This window comes from Nelusetta ayraudi, unplaced genomic scaffold, assembly GCF_046127955.1.
Source record: "Nelusetta ayraudi isolate G7.1 ecotype Tasmania unplaced genomic scaffold, CSIRO-AGI_Nayr_v1 ptg000124l, whole genome shotgun sequence".
Lineage (NCBI taxonomy): Eukaryota > Metazoa > Chordata > Actinopteri > Tetraodontiformes > Monacanthidae > Nelusetta > Nelusetta ayraudi.
This window is the reverse complement of record NW_027466174.1, coordinates 103,873-121,120: the sequence shown is the minus strand read 5'-3', so window position 1 is coordinate 121,120 and position 17,248 is coordinate 103,873. Positions and strand designations below refer to the sequence as shown.

Below are 17,248 nucleotides of genomic sequence, written 5' to 3'. Positions count from 1 at the left end.
TGTTTCTTCGTCTGTTCCTGTGGGTCCTCGCCTATTTTAGGTTTGTACTTTAATGCCTGATGCTCTGTTTCTCTTTAATAGAAAACAAAACAAAAACAAAATTGTTCTACTTACTCATGGACATACTATCATCAATATTTTGTTGAGTCATAAGTCTATAAAAGAGCTGGACAATGACGGTGGTTCTATGTCTCAGTGATGGTGTAGTCCACCACCTAGTGGTCAACACTTTCAACATTAGCATGGGTGATTTAAAAAAAAAAAAAGAAAAGAAAAGAAAAGAAAAGAAAAAGAAAAGAAAGATATCTCCAAACCAACTCCTCTTTAAAAAAAAAAAAAAAATCATTAGGTAGTTTTTGAATAAGTAGCTTTATAGTCGTTACGTCCATGCAGACACTGGGTGGCGCTGTGCCGTCGACGCTGCAGAGTTTCTGGTCCAGGGTGACTCTTTTTCCGCGTCGTTGGTTTTTCGCAAACAGTTGCCTAGTGACGAAAACTGTCGACTGGCTCTGATTGCCTGCGCGTTGAAAATCTTCTAGCTGACTCGGGAAAAAGTTTTCCCACCCAGAATTTAATCGGCTTTTCCTCGCCTCCGTCGCAGAACTATGAGGCGACGTTGAAGCGGTACTCGTGTCGGAAGTGTCGTGTGACGTGGCCGCGTTTAACGGCGAGCCGTGAAGCATGTTGACGAGTGATGGATAATTACGCCTTCCTCAGGGCCGTGGGCAAAGGTAGCTACGGGGAGGTGAACTTGGTGAAGCACAAAACTGACCGAAAGCAGGTACGGAAGGCCTTTTTTTTTTTTTTTTTAAGACCCAGCTTGTATATACTGACCTCTGTGGTCAGTAGCTAGCGTGCTTGTCGCTGGCTGCAACACACATAACGGTCGGTGTAACTGACCTGTCTGCCTTTAGCTTAGTAGGCTATTTGTTTACGTGAATCAAGGTTGGATAAGTTAGGACTCTACGAACAAAACTGCGCTAAATTAGAAACACACATCTAATAAAGACTTAATGATAACAGTATTGTACATTATAAATATATAGGAACAATGCAATGTTATATTGTTCACACATAGGCAGGACACTTCACTTAACTGTGTACTGGTTTGGCAATTGGAGGCTCTAAATCAGCGGTGTCAAACTCAAATACACAGTGGGCCAAAATGTCAAATTTGGACATTGTAGTGGGCCAACATTGATATTTACTGAAATAATCTTCCTTAAGACATAACAGTGCACCTTTGTATATGGACACAAACAAGTTTTGCTCGAACCTGAATATGGGACAAGCAAACCTTAAAACTATACAATAAATAACTTAATATTGCACGATGCAATATTGCTGAAATTGAAAAAACTCATCAAAATGAATTATGTAAATAAAAATCATATGCCTTTTTTATTTGCAGCCTTCTGATTTAAATTTCAGAAGTAACCTTTTCCAATATTTTTGAAAATGCTCATATTGAATTTAAAAATAAAGTAACAACAATAAACCAATTAAGTCATAATAATATCCTTCAATGAACGTCCTGTCCTGACCTTGTAGAGCATTCTGGGATTTGCAGTATTAGCAGTACATGTACTGTATAATACAGGCAACCAGCTCTAGTAGTGATTTTGTATTGCCACGAGGGCCAAATATATTGACACTTTGGGCCAAATTTGGCCCGCGGACCAGAGTTTGACACCTATGCTCTAAATTGTCATTTGGTGTGAATTTAAGGAGCTCTTCTTATTCTGCTTGAATTAAAAAAAAAAAAAAAGAATGTATATGGAGATCATCTGCATGTTTTGATTGACTGGGTTCAAACAGGGAACCTACTAAATGCAAACAAAATTTTGTGATTATTTTGTAAAATTTGTTAACTGTAAGTAATTAAAACAGGTACTCTGAGATCAAATCAATATGATTTAAAAAAAAAAAAAAAACTAATCAAAATCAAAGATGTTTTACAAAATTGTAGATTTCAGCATGCAGATATATGTATTACAGAATTCTAAGATGTCACTGCATTTACTGCCTGTCACCAACCTCGCATCAGCTTAATTGGGGTGACTTTTCTATCCCCACCTCCCCTGATACTGCAGTATGTGATTAAGAAGCTGAATTTGATCACCTCCTCCAAGCGAGAACGGCGGTCTGCAGAGCAGGAGGCGCAGCTTCTTTCTCGGCTGCGACATCCCAACATCGTGACGTACAGGGAGTCTTGGGAAGGAGATGACTGCCAGCTTTACATAGTCATGGGTTTCTGTGAAGGTGGTGACCTCTACCACCGGCTCAAACAGCAGAAGGGTGAGCTCCTACCCGAGAGGCAGGTGGTGGAGTGGTTCGTCCAGGTAGCCATGGCTCTTCAGGTATATTGTGAGATCGTGTGTGAGCATTTTAGTTTTGTTTAAATGTGCCAAGGCCATCTGAAGTCACCGTCGCCGATTTGCTTTTCAGTACCTGCATGAGAGAAACATTCTGCATCGTGACCTGAAAACACAGAACATCTTCCTGACAAAGACCAACATCATCAAAGTTGGAGACCTTGGCATTGCACGAGTGTTGGAGAACCAGAACGACATGGCCAGCACACTGATAGGAACTCCTTACTACATGAGTCCAGAACTCCTCTCCAATAAACCCTACAACCACAAGGTAATTGGGTAATTGTTCGTCTTTGTGAAAATTACCTGTTTATTATATGAAACCTGTCTACATTTGTGTTTTTATTTTGTTTTCCCCATCAGTCTGACGTGTGGGCCCTGGGTTGCTGCGTGTATGAAATGTCTACACTCAAGCATGCTTTTAATGCCAGAGACATGAACTCGCTGGTCTATCGCATTGTAGAGGGAAAGGTGGGTGTCATCTTTTTTTTCTTATTACCAAACTTTAACTTTAAATTTGTACTGTTACATTTTTGTGAACAGATTGATGGGTTGGTCATACAAGTACTCTCTGTATGATCATGTAAATGCAGCAAATGCAGTATATTTCTAAACCCAACAATCCTTAAATAGTATATCCGGCCACATTTTTTCCCTCCGTCTTTTTTACATTTTCTCTTGTTTTGTCATTAGTTGCCACAGATGCCGAGTCGGTATGACACCCAGCTGGGAGAGTTGATTAAAAGCATGCTGAGTAAGAGACCAGAGGACAGGCCGGATGTCAAACTCATCCTCCGGCAGCCCTACATCAAGCGACAGATTGCCATGTTTCTAGATGCCACTAAAGAGTAGGTGACGCAAACATTAGACCTCCTTTGTCTTTTGTTGCTTGAAAGTGAATTATTTATTTTATAAAGACTTCACCTGTCATTGTTTTTGCTTGCAATTAGTATGATATTTAAATACTTGTCAAATATTTGTTTTATCTCTAAAAGAAAAACGGGCAGGTCGAGGAAAATATCTCTAGGCAGCAGCGGTGACTGCAGGACCAACAGTGCCCCATCAGTGATTTCAAACCAGAAAAAACCTGAAAGGATTCCACAACATGAAATTCAAGCAAGAGTGAAACAGGTCAGTGGCAAATAAGAAAGGGAAAATAGTTGGCTCTAGTTTACATAGAATCATATTTTTAATCAATGATCTGGTGTCATGTGGACAATGATGAGTTTATACCACTCCTCTGTTTCTATTTCTCTTTTTTCAGAGAGAAGAAAACTCCCTCAAACACAAAGAACAGAACAGGGTCACCGACTCAACTCCAGTCCAAACACCGTTGCCACTGAAGGCCTCCTCACCTGATGCTCTCAGAGTCAGCACTGCATCCCTGGCAACTGTCAGCAACATCAATATTGATGTCCAAATGCAGCGTGATGAAGATGCAATAAAGCGACAGGTGGAGGAGCCCCAGTCGGCTGTGTCCGTCCCCCAGGCAGTTAATGAATCTCAGATCAAGACAGGACGGAAACCAGATCCATCCCTGTCTCGCTCCCCTGCCGAGCTTCCTCCAAAGTCTGTAGCAGGTGGAGAACAGAGAAGAGAATCCAATGGATCATTACACATCCATCAACCGGACACAGAAAGCCCCGTGGAAACATTTTCTGCCTGTAGGGACAACCAGGAGACAGATGTTGACGATACTTTGAGATTACTCAAAGAGGCTGACATGCACAACGCTAAGCTAGAAATAAAAAATGAGATCAAAGTTTTTTCTGTCTCTGAGAAGAAGCCTCAATACAAATCCAGAGGAGAAAATTCCAAAGTCTTCCGCGACGTCGAGAATAACGACAACGACACTGTTACTCTTCTCAAAGGAGCTGTGCTACAACACCAAAGCTCAGACGTGCAAGTAAGCACCCCCCACTGAAAGATTGACATTATTGCAACGTTTATTTGGAATTATGACGTCAAATATTTTATTTTTGTCTTCATAGGAAAGTTTAGAATCTACAGAAAAGCTTCTAGAGCCACTTCCAACCACGGTGGTGAGTTTTTCAGTTTTCATTCTGATGTTGTGCATTCAAAATAAAGCCCGTAACCTGACTGTGTTGCAGGAAGTTGTTGAGGTAACAATGTTGTTTCAGGAGGAATCTCCCCTTCCTGTCAGTGAACCAGCTGTGACCACTCCGCCTGTTTCATCTGAGCCGTTTGTGTCACAGCAGCACAGGGTTGGGGACACAAGGAGAGCACATGGTACCCAGGAAAAGGTAACATTTCCCTCTGCTCGGTGTTGGTATGTGTGAGATTTTAAAGGTACTGGTAGTTTTTAAAGTACATCTGTGATGCTTTTTAATAGTCCAAAGCGGCTGATTCTCGGCCATTACCGCCTCCTCCCATCGCAAGTTCAGTGTTGGAGCAGAGAAAGAGGAGCAAGAGGAGCACACAAAGCAAAGAAGCTGCAACCTCCACATCTGGAAGTGCCAGTAAAGATACTTACTCGGAAAGAGCGCTGGTAAGGATCCTCCAGCACATACGCACTGCATACAATCCCATCTCCATAGAATCTTCGACAGATGTTGTTGTTTTAGCTGAATGATAATTTAGCATTTCCCTCAGAAATATCTTGATATCTAGATTTTGAATATGCACAATTCTCTGACAATTTGCTGCTACAATGTGGCTCAACATGTGGTTCACTATTTATCGTCAGGATCGACCCCTGTCTGCCAGAGAAAGGAGGAGACTGAGGCAGTCCCAGGAAAGCGTCAGTGGAGCAGGTAGTGAAGCCAAAACTATAACTGTGTACTTAAACTCACCATTCACAAACACTTGAACACTTGTTCTCTTCTACTCTCTGCACAGCTATCTGTGTTGCAGCCCGGTCGTCTTATGACATCCACACTTCCACCCAGGGTGATCGCTGCAGTGATTCTGTCAGCAGGTCTCTTTCAGATGTTATCCCTGAGACCTGTAAAGAGGTACTGACATCCCGTCACAGTGGCGTTTCATTTGAGTCTGTTCAGAAGTTTGAACAGATAAACTTGCTTTTCTTTAATATGAAAATCTCGCTGAAAGTTGTTAAAACAGTTTGATGTGTTTCTGTACAGCAGGAGGTTTTACTAGAGGGAAGATCAGATGAAGACGAGTGCAGCTCATCCACCAGTTCCAGTGAACGTCTGGAAGGAGACTCTCGGGAACGGTATGACCCTGAAAGGAGCTACAAAGTTGTTTTAAACTTTAGTCCGCCACATGTTCTTTTTCTTCTATGGGTCGCTTTGTAGGAAGACCGACTCCTGTGACATGCAGGATTTAGTCCAAATGATGACCCACACTTTGAGAATGGATGTTGGAGATTCTGTATCTGAGGTGGAGAAAAGCAGACTTGGCTCTTCTGCACTGCCAGAATTTAAACTCAACAGAAGATACAGGGACACCCTGGTGCTTCATGGGAAGGCTTGTCATGAGTCAGAGGACTTGTCATTGGGTGAAATACCCAAAGGTGAAATCTGATCAAATTATTATAAAAAATATTTTTCGTTTACTGTAATGCAAAGTGTTGGACATATAAATCAATTGTTATTAACCTGCCATTTTAGACTTCTACTCTGGTTAACATTTATTTACCCCCTTAAAAGGTTCAAAATCTGGTCCAGCCAAGATAAGGAGAATCATAGAAAACCTGCGGACAGATGTGTTGAAGGGCCTGGGTATCAAACTTTTGGACAGAGTCCTGGAAATCATGGAGGAAGAGGACGAAAACAAACGTGAAGTATGATGAAGAAAACAAAGTTGACCAGTTTGGTACCTGACCCATGTCGTCAGAGCAAAACATGTTTAGCCACTTGAAGTGTATAGAGGCAGATCTGAAAAAGGATCTTTGCCGTAATGATTCAGTTGTGTATCCATGTGCACTCTGTGTGATAAAGATTAGTAGGATTTGTTTCATTATTAAACATGCAGCTACATGAAGACAGGAATAGATTAGGGGTTTTCTGTGTCATCAATTACTTCACCATTTTAAGTTTATAGTTTTCTTCAACACAAGTAGATTTTTCACTGCAATTTTCTTAATTTTCTCACTTTCTCATGAAAAAATAACTACTGTTGGATCTGTTTCTGTCACTACAGCTATGCCTTCGAAACCAAATGGGGGACGAGAAGTACCAAACTTATGCTGTGATGGTGAGGCAGTTGAAATTCTTAGAGGACATTGCTTTGAAGATTTAGCTACAAATGCAAAGGTGGTACATACACGTGCAATCATAATAAATACAATCAAATAGTGTATTTACTTTCCCCCCATGCATTTGTCACTGTGCAGCTGCCTTCACACAGGCAACATTGTAAATAACTGTAGGTTTTATTTTTTACCATAAAGAATTTGTAAATACTTTAGTATTTTTTTCTTAACGTCTATGCAAATATTGAGTCACCTTTGTTTTTGTAGTCAACTTTTCTATCACAAAATATTGTTAAGTTACTGTTTTTCTCATGCTGTATCTGGTAGTTTCTGCAACATTAAATAGTACCCTTTGTAATATTTATGGTCAGAATTAATGTTTGTAATAAATCTAATAAATCTTAAATGCGTCATGTCTCAAAACATTTGTTTCTAAATAAAGTTCTGTTTGTGCATTGATATACACAGTATCATGCAGTAACACTGCTGAAAATGGATGTGGAAAAAAACCCCACAATAATCCAATTTATAAAACAGGCGGTATCTGATGTTTATTATTAGACTAATGGAAACATTTGAATAGCAAATTCCAAACTAAGAGGATGTACTAACAGGCAGTTGGGGATTGACTTTGGTAAGATTGAGTTATTTGTGCTTCTTCTTCTTGAGACCCTCTTGAGGTTTTTGGTTGCTCTCGCCACTGCTCTCTGGAACAGCTGGCTGCCATGACAAAGGATTCTGTCTGTACATCGGCCATGGAGGAAGGGTCAACTATGGAATCAAACATGAAAATAATTCAGATTTGTCTCAGATTTTGTACATCCATAACAAAATAAGAACATGTCCTCTACGTTGCGTACAGTTGAATACTTTTAGGCACTATAAAGAATTAAAATATATATATATATTTACCACACAGGACACAGCAAAACCTGCCAAGACGATGTAAACTGTCCACCCAAACTGCTCGACGATCAGTCCATACACGAATCCAATTCCCTAGGGATTAAATGCAAAAAAAAACTAAATCAATGGAGGCAACTACAATGGCCTTAATTATATTTGGGTATCGCATGTCGTGGGTTCTTACCGCCGAAACTAGTATTATTCCTTGGAAGATCTGTTCAGCCAATTTTTGGCCTTTATAGTCCTGCAAAATGAAGACTTATAATTATTCAGTAATTTCAGGACGCATTTATCCATACAAAATATATTCGCTGGTGAACTCTGTTCCTGTTTTATTTAAAAGGTTTACACAGTACACGACAATGAAATGAGCAAGCTTTCTTGTTGATCGAAGAACCTGTGAAATTTCCAAGAAGTAAGCTATCCCAGCCATAGGTGAATGGAAATATTACGACTTTAAAAACGTGTTGGCTTTTTAAAAAAATGCGCCCACAAAGTAAATGCAATTGTTAAAGCTCATCAGCTAGCAGCTGGTGAGAATGCGACGTTAACTCAAACACTGTACCATCATGTTACAACCAACATTATACAGACAGATACACGCAAATAGCGCATTGATTAGAATAAATTCGGGATTACCATATGCGTCGGGATGCTTTTGAATATAGACAACATCTTTCCTCTGAAATCTTTTCACCAAACACAAAAGCGACTGACGTTCATCGATGTAGTTCTACTTCCGGTTTCAAAACGATACGTCTACTGTTGAAGGACCCAATGCAGTTGCGCCCGCAAAATATATATTATTTTTTATTTAAAAAAATTTTAAGAACGCAAAAATTCACACAAAAAACCCCTACGGGTTACATATACGAAATTATGTTTGTGTGAATATTAGCGAGAAAAATAGAATATTTCTTTTCAACGGAAACTTCCGCCTGCCTAAATTATCCGCAGCAAAAGTTGTTTTACAATCAGGCACATCATCGGGCAGCTATTTCTGCGCGAATTTAGATGGAACTTGACGATGTTGAGTTGGCAGTATGGCTGTAGTGTAGACCATCTTTCGCTATTCGGAAAATAATTCCCCCACGCTACACTAGTCTCGTCGATCAATATTTTACATTTTTAAATTTCAGTTAAACAAACTAGGTTGGGAAAAATTTCCACTTCGCTGGCGTTTTCTTTTGTTCGCTTGTCGCCACACAGCAGCAGCTGCAACTGGGATCCAATGCAACCTTGAGTAGACAGCTGATTGACTGCAGCTGCACTCACATCAACTTGCGTCTTTGTTTTTTATCTCGGTCCATTTATCATCGTTCTGTAATCGTCGGTGCGTGGAGGGACCGATGAGCTCGTTGCCATGACTCTCAGAAGAGGTGAGTTGGAGGATGTAACTGTTTGCATCCCTGCGTCATGTTATCAGCGGTTAGTAAAGAAAGAAAAAAAAAAATGCTTAAAATATTAAAATTGTAACTTTAGATGTGATACCACACACCTAGAACTATTGCGAGTCACATCCCAACATTTTGAATTTCCCTTTTTACCCATTCACGTGATTTTTTTTTTTTTAAATGTATTTTTAAAACATATATTTATTTTCCAAAATTCACAGTAAACGTGCTGATCCTTGTGCTTCTGGCCGTGGCCTTCCTGATCATAGTCCAACGAAACCTGCTCAACCTAAGCGACTTCTTGCACAAGGAAAACCCAGGTACGTTTCTTTTCCTGTGGGATGGAAAGTAAACGGTGCGTCTGATGCACTATTTGCAGTGCAATTTATTCCCACCTGCAATTAACAGTCATGAATGCTGCTTGTCTGGTCCGGCAGTCCTAAAACAACAGTGTGCCTTTATGCAGATGCATCGTTGATTCTTCCCTTCGAGTCGGAGTTGTCTCCGGACATCAGACCAGAGGCAGCGAGGAAAGGGGATGAGATTCCTGTTGTCATCACCGCTGCTGAGCAGAGACTTGGTGGTGTGGTCACTGCCATCAACAGCATCCACCAGAACAGCAAGGCCAACGTTGTGTTCACTATTGTCACCCTGAATGACACAGTGGATCACCTCAAGTAAGAACATCAAATGTGTCTGGCTTTTGCAACGTCAAGCAAACTGACAAAGGTTGTGGGGGTAGCGGTTGCTGGGGATACATCACCTTGACATATTATATGTCAGTGTTGACTTGCACACTGTTTGTCATCCACAATTTCATTATGTGCTGGCCATAAATTAACCTTCATGCAAAGGTAACATTTTCTGAGAAGCGCATCATTTTGCTGTGTCAACAGAATGTGGCTCACCAAGACGAGGCTGAAAAGTGTCAGATACAAGCTCGTCATTTTTAAGCCTGAGATCCTCAAAGGGAAGATACCGGAAGATTCTCAGGCGCAAGAGGCTGCACAACCGGTGAGACAGAAAAAATAGCAAGCGGCTAATGTTTTTTCATTGGGCCAAGACTAATGTTTATTCAAGCTCCACTTTGGTACAATCTAATTTCAACTTGTTTTCCAGTTGACGTTTGCCAGATTTTATCTGCCTGTGTACCTTCCCGAAGCGGAGAGAGCCATCTATTTAGACGATGACGTTGTTGTACAAGGTAAGACGGAATAGTTGTTGACTAATAAGTCAAGTAACTGAGACTAAGACTCGAATGATTTTTGTTTGTGTCTGTTGCATCTCAGGGGACATTCAGGAACTTTTTGAAACCAACATCAAACCAGGTCACGCAGCTGCCTTCTCAGACGACTGTGATTCAGCGTCGGCCAAGGGATTCGTTCGCGGAGCGGGAAACCAGGTGGATTATCTTCATCCCGACAGTTCGACAGAGCGATGCCAGTCTCAAGCTTTTCAGCCAGTGGGAGTTATTAAACACTGCTTTTTTTTAATTTTTATTTAACCCCAACAGAATAACTACATAGGTTTCCTTGACTTTAAGAAGGAGGCCATCAAGAAGCTGGGCATGAGAGCCAACACATGCACCTTCAACCCAGGAGTCATTGTGGCAAACCTGACTGAGTGGAGGAACCAGAACGTCACGCAGCAGCTGGAGCACTGGATGGAGCTCAACACGAAGTAGGCGACTCCCACTGCTCATTTTGAGGCTTGTCGGTTTATTGTACTCAAAATGAGGGTTGAAACCTGTTCAGTGCTTTTTCTTTTTTTTTTTAAGAAACTGTATCATGAGACTGAGTGATTCAAATGATTTCTTGGTTTGCGCAGGGAGGATCTGTACAGTAAGAATCTGGCAGAAAGTGTCACTAGCCCTCCTCTCCTCATCGCCTTCTACAAACGTCATTCCACCATCGACCCCATGTGGCACGTCAGACACCTCGGTAAGTCCTCCCTGGTTGCTGACACTAAGTCAACCTCGCACCATAGATAAAATGTTCAATATGTCTTTTGGATATATATCGTCATGCATCTGAAAAACGACTCAACGTCGATCTCAAGAAAGAGGGGAATTCCTTGAAAATGACTTGGAAGGCAAACGGATGATTGCTCATGCTGTCAAAATAGGCCAATCAGATTTCAGAGCCAGTTAGGAACCGCGCCGATGTTTGTATTGGCAGCATCTCACTTTTGTTGAGCTTCAACCAGCTCCTGCCTCTTTATTCTCTTAAGGATGCCTGCCGGTTGATCATGTCACAGCAGCTGAAAATAATTCGTACTTTATGTTCATGAGGTGAATTTGTTAGATTTCTGTCTTGGGAACTCAACAAACCAGGCATTAATTTAAGTTAAAAGGAAACAAGAGTCAATTGTTTTCATTAGTTTACCTTTTGTAGTTACGTAATCTTGGCTCACGTAGTTGGCCATTACCTCGCGACACTCGGGTATGTCACTTCAATGTTGATCCGTTTAATTCAGTCTCACTTCAAGGCAAAAAATCTGACCAGGACGTGAAATCAACTGATGCAGCACCCTTAAAATAACTAAGGATGACCTTTCAAAATAAAAGCCTTCCTCTTAAAGTTCTAATTTTAATTGAAATAAACCAAATTGTAAGATTGTCCTTTAAATGTAAATTCTAAAAATACTAATTTGAGTAAAATCTACATTTAGGCACCTACACCTTTGTAATTATCCATAACGATTTGATTGTATTATATTGAGGAAAAAAAACAACCACAACAAAAAAAAAACAAACACATAACACCCTTGTTTTCCAGGCAACACAGGAGCTGGAAACCGCTACTCCTCGCAGTTTGTAAAAGCAGCCAAGCTCCTCCACTGGAATGGACACTATAAGCCCTGGGGAGGGACGTCCTCCTTCTCTGACGTGTGGGACAAGTGGTTCATTTCTGACCCCACAGGAAAGTTCCATCCTGTGAGGAAAACAGCAAGGGACTAATAGGAAGGTGGACTGCTCCGAAGAACATTTGATTAGTCCCAGCAGGACGGCGCCACATGATACCTCAGGAACTTCCTTTTTCAATCCCTCGTTCTGCAATTCTACGAAAAAAGTCGACCTGTGGATGATTCCTCTTCCAAATCACACATTTGACACTTGGCCCATTGTTTCAAAATGCACATTTAACATCCCTTCCGTGGTTGAATTTGCAAAGACTTAATTTTATTTTATTTTTTATTTAAAATGTAAAGGTTGAAAGATTTTCATTCGGCACATGGAGACGTGTGTGAGGCAAATCAACATGGAGTGTCTTTTGTACCAATGTGCCAAAACAACCAAGTAAATATTGGCCACGCCAAGTTTATGGAGCTTTGTTTACATGCAGCTTACAAAAGTGCATTTTATTTGTATATTTAGCGGGCGTCAGTTTTACCTCTGCTCTAACAGTGCAGCAGTAAACACTACAGTTTTTAACTTTAACCTCATGCTCCACCCACAGCATTAACCTTGCAGATTCCTCAGACTATTCAGTCAGTACGAGAGGAAACGTTGCGTCTCCTTTTAACATTCACCACTAAGCAAGAAAAAGATCATTTAAGTCAACTTCCTTTATAATTCCATATACCAGCCGGTATTGTGAATCCAATGCAGCGGTTAAGTGCATTCATCCAAGTGCTTTTTGACTTGCTTATAGAATGAATAAGGCTAAACTTGCATTTCTAGAAATTATCTGCAGCTGTGTTATATATTCAGACCACTACGCCAACCATTCCTCTGCAGAAATGTTGCTCATGCTGTCGTTACTGGTGATTTTTAAACATTTGGAGAAAAGCTTTCCATTTGCAGATGTAAATGTCTTTTATAATGAACAAATAAACCTTACCATTTTAATATTTCCTGATTTGGACTGAATTACTCTGCGCTTGAAACGGCACATGTAAAACTACATGGTAAAGTTAATGGCGGACTGAAAAAAAGTGGCTGCCACTTGAGTTTAAAAAAAAAATGTGTGAAAGTTGCAATGGGTTTTACTGAGGTTTATTAGTTATAGTACCTCATCTATATACAGCAATGAATAGACAATATTACAAGTGGGCTCTGGACATTTAAAACCAGGATTATATTTAACGTGGTACAAAAGCTCAGCACAATTTAACAGACACTTTTTCGAATAAACAGAATTTTCTTTGCAGAATGGGAGTCTGTACAAAATTCCTGTCTTCCTGATGCTTTAACTCAGCCTGCTGCTGCGTGCCGGTAAATCCTGCACCGTGTTTGAACAGTTCTTTAAGAGACTGGCGGCGATGCGACCACGCAGCTCATTTAAAATCTGTGTTGAAGTCGTAAGTGTCGTCTGCAGATGGGCCGATGTTGATGTGGACAGACTTCTGCGTCGTCTGTCCGCTGCCTGTTTTTTCTGAAAGAAAATTAAAAGAGCCGATTTGCAAAAAACAACAACAGGATCGTTAAGTACTAGATTTAACAATGCTGAAGTTTCAAAACACACTTTTGAGAGATGACTTTAGCGGTTTCGTGGGTTCCTCATTTTCATTTATGTCCTCGGGCAGTTGCTCAGGCTGCAAGAGAGGCAAAGTTTAGGGAATGCCATCCTCAACAGGAGATTTGAAAAAAAAGAAAAGGTCTGAGTTAGCTGGATCAGAGTTGGATTAGAAGTCTTCACGGATGAACTCCAGACTTGCATTTTTTTCCTCATTTCCAGGAAACCAGACTGCTAACGTTATCTAAAGCAACTGTATCGTGCTCTGGTCTTAGATCATTTACCTCATTCCTTTCTTCAGTCTCTGTGGCTGCAGAGGGTTTTTCCTCAAAGGTCTCGCTGAAACTTAGGAGGCCTGCAGTCAAGCCGCTGGAGGTGAAGCTAATACTGCTGGCCTGGTTCGGAAATTTAACTTCTACAAAACAGAAAATATCAGTTACATCTGTTCCTGCTGATGCTGGATGTTCATCAGCAGTGATGAAAGAATGGTACCTTTTATAGTTTGCTCATTGCCCTTTTTCAGCTGGTTTAGGTCCCATCCACTGTGCATCTCAGCAGCCACAGTGTTGGACATGTATGGAGGAAGACTGTGCTTGCCCGGAGCCTTACAGTGGTATTTTAGCTTCGCTCTGAGGAGACAACGCACCCACATTAGACTCAGGAAAAGTTCACTGGTTTGCAAATGCACATATTTTACACGTTTCTTCAAAGAGTGTGGAATCAGAGTTGGATTAGAAGTCTTCACAATGACATCTAGGAATGCGTTTTTGTCCTCATTTCCACGTCGCACCTGCCTACTATTCCTCCATTACGACTACACAGTGAAATGCTCACCCGGTGCAGTCTGCGAGGAAAGCAGCAGCTGCCTCCTCCGTGTTAGGAACTCCGCCCTTCTGCAGGTATCCACGCTTTTTGGCGAGCAGGCTTAAAAACTCCAGTGAGTTCCGGAAGTCTGGGACATTGTACTGGAGCATGATCTGAAACATGAAGAGCAGGTGTCCTGAAAAGATCAGCAAAACGTTGCGCTGCGGTCAGCCTGCTCGGCCATCACCTTGTGATGGCAGCTTTTCTCACCTGTATCTTGTCACACTGTTTGAGCAGAGCCCTGACGGCCTCCAGGACGCTCTCCTGGCCCTCCTCCACCTGCAGGCTCCTCAGAGCCATCGACGCAGCTGGGTTGGACGCCAGGGTCACCACTCCAGGACTGTCAAGCAGCTTCACGCTCTTCGAGATGTGCACCTCCTGCATGAATCTGACGAGACGTCAAGAACTATTACGCAGGGGTTTTAAAATGCACAAACAGTTCCTAACTAAAACAGTACCTACTTTGTGATGCCTCTCTTGACACCAGCCATGCACGCAAGCATCTCCTTCATGCTGTTGATGACGCTGCTCTTTCCCACGTTAGGAAATCCTGAGGGTTAAAAAAAAAAAGTGCTGCTTTTTTAACATACACAGCTATCGGCTAACATTAAATGCTGACTGATCTTCTGGTGAGACTTACCAACTACACCCACTTTAAGGGAGGCCTCTCCCTTTGTCTTAAGAGCATAACTTGAGAGGAGCTCAGAGAGGCAGGCGCGTCCAAAGCAGGTTGCTGCTCGTGAAAAGTCCGGAGCATTGCTGAAGGCCATTTTTCTGTTCTTCTTGTCTTGCTGAAAGGGAGTTAAAGAACGACATGATTAGAGACGAGCGTGAATGAACCGCCAACACGGAGACATCATAGTCAAAGGAATCAGCTGCCAACAGTACATTAAAAGACTGCATGTGAGCTGTCACAAACATGCACGTTAACTCTGCTGGTGACAGAGCCACTGATTTTGCATGTTTTGTCTTTGCTGTTGGAGGTTATAACCAGTTAAAACAGCACAACAGAAGCTGTTCAACCTTCTCAGTCCTCCATAATCACAAGATTTCTAGAAGCAATGGTATCAACATACTAATTCTTACTGAAAACGGAAATGCTAAGAACTTTCATCATTGTAAATTCAAATTCAATTGAACACTGTCCTTGACTCAATTCTAAGATTTCTATTCGTTACTCATTGCGACGCAAAACATATATTGGTATTCATACTGATTTGTCAGACTGTAACCATACCACTGTTCTGTCCTTGATGTGCGTTGACGCTTTAAACACCACAACTGGAAGCTCATGTTCTAAGTATTTGATCCACCGCTCCAGATTTTCCTTCGGTATCAAATCTAGGAGGAAAAAAAACTAACAGTCAAACACAGTAGCACATTACAGATGAGACAACCTATCTGTCATCAAACACAGAGTAATGAAAGCTCTAAACTGTAAATTGATGAGTACTTTTTATTTATTTATACCTATTTTGTTCAAGAGCAAAAGCAGTTTCTTGTTGCCGTCCCTCTGCAGCACAGCTTCTTCCAGCTGTGGACACCTGCAGCCGAGAGGATCGCGAGCGTCGAGGACTTCTATCACAACGTCTGAAGCATCAATGACCTGAAAAATTAAGAGGGGCTTGAGGAACCGTTCTTTTTTTTATTCAGCAGGTTAATGCTGACTTTGGTTCAGATACCTTGTTTAATTCACTGCAGAGATGCTTCTCAGAGCTCTTGTCGGTGGCAGACTGTTTTTCTTTCCGTTTTTTGGCCTCATTCTGTGGAACCAGGCAGCAAGTAGAGTAAGAGCCAGTCCATTGAAAAAGGTGATCAAACGCCACAGTGACGGATGGTTTCTTCGTTTTACCTGCCGAGCTTTCTTGGTACCAGGTTCAGCCTCTTTACTTGCCGCTTCTTTCTCCTTTTTCCTTTTCTGGGCTCGCGCCTCCTTCCCAGCTTCTCTCTTTTTTTGTTTTTCCTCTTCAATCTGTCAGAAAGACATGTTTAAAAATAAAAAAAAACTTCAAATGTTCAGGCAACAGGGTGCATAGGCAGTGGCGTAGTGGTGATACACAGGTATGCACACCATATAACCACTAGAAAAGGTCCTGAATTACCGTACAACCACTAGAAGATGCGCAAAGCTACATGTCAGTATGTCTTTCGGGCACGTTCCCGTTTAAAAAAAAAATTGATTAAGGTTTTATGTTCTGATGAGTTGGTCTTTTTTTTGAGATAGAGAGTGAGCCATTGCGTTAATTCCGACCCACCTGTAGCCTCCTCTGCTCGGCCTCCCTGAGAACTTCTTCCTTGAAGGGCGCACTGCTGGGCACGCCGGGGTCCTTCTTCACATATTTACTGACCCCCTTCTTCTTCGCCTCTTTTTTAATCTTTCTGTTGTGTTCGCGGACCTAAACAAAAGATAAATAAATCATACGTTACTTTTAAGTCATACCACGTTTAAGAGCAAAAAATTATAATGAGGCAGCTACCTCATTGACAAGGGCCTTGTCTGAGAAACTATCGGTGGCGTCGTATAGCCGCTTACCTTTTTCTGTATTTTATACCGTTTGGAACATGACATCCGCTTACTCGCTTTCCTTAACTCTGAAAAGAGAGAGCAACGTGGGAAAGTTTAACATGGGTAGGAAGTGCTAAGGGGGCTAAACATGTATGACAATGTCGACAAGAGCTGTGACTTTTTTTTATGTCACTTGCTTAAAATCCAGACAGATTAAACGAGCGAAACATGTCGTAAGATACGTTATCGTAGTTTTAAGTACAGACGTAGCAAGACTCGTAGACTTACTTGGTCGTTTCATCTTGGAGCTGTGTGAAGTGTGCACGCGAGTCCGACGGAGTGAGAACTTCCCCACGTGGAGGAGCGACTGACTTCTACGTCACTTCCGCTTTGTACAGTATGGTTAGCGCCACCTGCTGTCTCGGAGTGCTCAATGCTTTATTACCGTAGAACGTTTACGTTTACTAAAAAATATTCCCATAAAGACCCCCAGTGAACAGAACCCATGATCAGCTATGGAAGAGTTGCGCAGAATTAGCCTTTCTTTTCCATTCAAGGTAAGCATCGAA

General features: G+C 41.5%; 3 protein-coding genes and 2 non-coding genes across 7 annotated transcripts; 2 read left to right on the top strand and 3 right to left on the bottom strand.

Moving 5' to 3' along the window:
• The first annotated feature begins 472 nt into the window (after positions 1–472).
• nek4 (NIMA-related kinase 4) lies at positions 473–6,955 on the top strand. Of its 3 annotated transcripts, none has more exons than XM_076050160.1 (16): positions 473–781; positions 2,094–2,360; positions 2,449–2,646; positions 2,739–2,846; positions 3,069–3,223; positions 3,371–3,506; positions 3,640–4,275; positions 4,367–4,417; positions 4,517–4,639; positions 4,729–4,884; positions 5,083–5,149; positions 5,235–5,350; positions 5,480–5,571; positions 5,654–5,871; positions 6,008–6,141; positions 6,501–6,955. In XM_076050160.1, exons 1-16 carry the CDS (start codon positions 695–697, stop codon positions 6,597–6,599), a joined length of 2,643 nt encoding a protein of 880 aa, XP_075906275.1. In that variant the 5' UTR covers positions 473–694; the 3' UTR covers positions 6,600–6,955. The 3 variants fall into 3 exon arrangements, with proteins under 3 accessions (XP_075906275.1, XP_075906274.1, XP_075906273.1); XM_076050159.1 differs by having other exon boundaries at positions 3,640–4,281; positions 5,483–5,571; XM_076050158.1 differs by having other exon boundaries at positions 474–781; positions 3,640–4,281.
• A 1,461-nt stretch (positions 6,956–8,416) lies between these two features.
• glt8d1 (glycosyltransferase 8 domain containing 1) lies at positions 8,417–12,704 on the top strand. The gene is made up of 9 exons (XM_076050138.1): positions 8,417–8,837; positions 9,074–9,172; positions 9,319–9,529; positions 9,749–9,866; positions 9,972–10,056; positions 10,142–10,254; positions 10,366–10,532; positions 10,680–10,792; positions 11,630–12,704. Exons 1-9 carry the CDS (start codon positions 8,822–8,824, stop codon positions 11,809–11,811), a joined length of 1,104 nt encoding a protein of 367 aa, XP_075906253.1. The 5' UTR covers positions 8,417–8,821; the 3' UTR covers positions 11,812–12,704.
• A 119-nt stretch (positions 12,705–12,823) lies between these two features.
• On the bottom strand, positions 12,824–17,103 carry gnl3 (G protein nucleolar 3). Its single transcript, XM_076050136.1, has 15 exons — positions 16,968–17,103; positions 16,707–16,765; positions 16,429–16,569; positions 16,026–16,145; positions 15,856–15,936; positions 15,644–15,779; positions 15,411–15,514; positions 14,814–14,964; positions 14,636–14,723; positions 14,384–14,561; positions 14,144–14,286; positions 13,802–13,938; positions 13,594–13,724; positions 13,319–13,388; positions 12,824–13,228 (listed from the first exon to the last, which is right to left on the bottom strand). Exons 1-15 carry the CDS (start codon positions 16,978–16,980, stop codon positions 13,131–13,133), a joined length of 1,650 nt encoding a protein of 549 aa, XP_075906251.1. The 5' UTR covers positions 16,981–17,103; the 3' UTR covers positions 12,824–13,130.
• LOC142904219 (small nucleolar RNA SNORD19) lies at positions 13,456–13,530 on the bottom strand. Its single transcript, XR_012929359.1, has one exon. It is a non-coding gene; the product is annotated as a small nucleolar RNA SNORD19 (small nucleolar RNA).
• LOC142904220 (small nucleolar RNA SNORA47) lies at positions 15,079–15,211 on the bottom strand. Its single transcript, XR_012929360.1, has one exon. It is a non-coding gene; the product is annotated as a small nucleolar RNA SNORA47 (small nucleolar RNA).
• Positions 17,104–17,248: the final 145 nt, after the last annotated feature.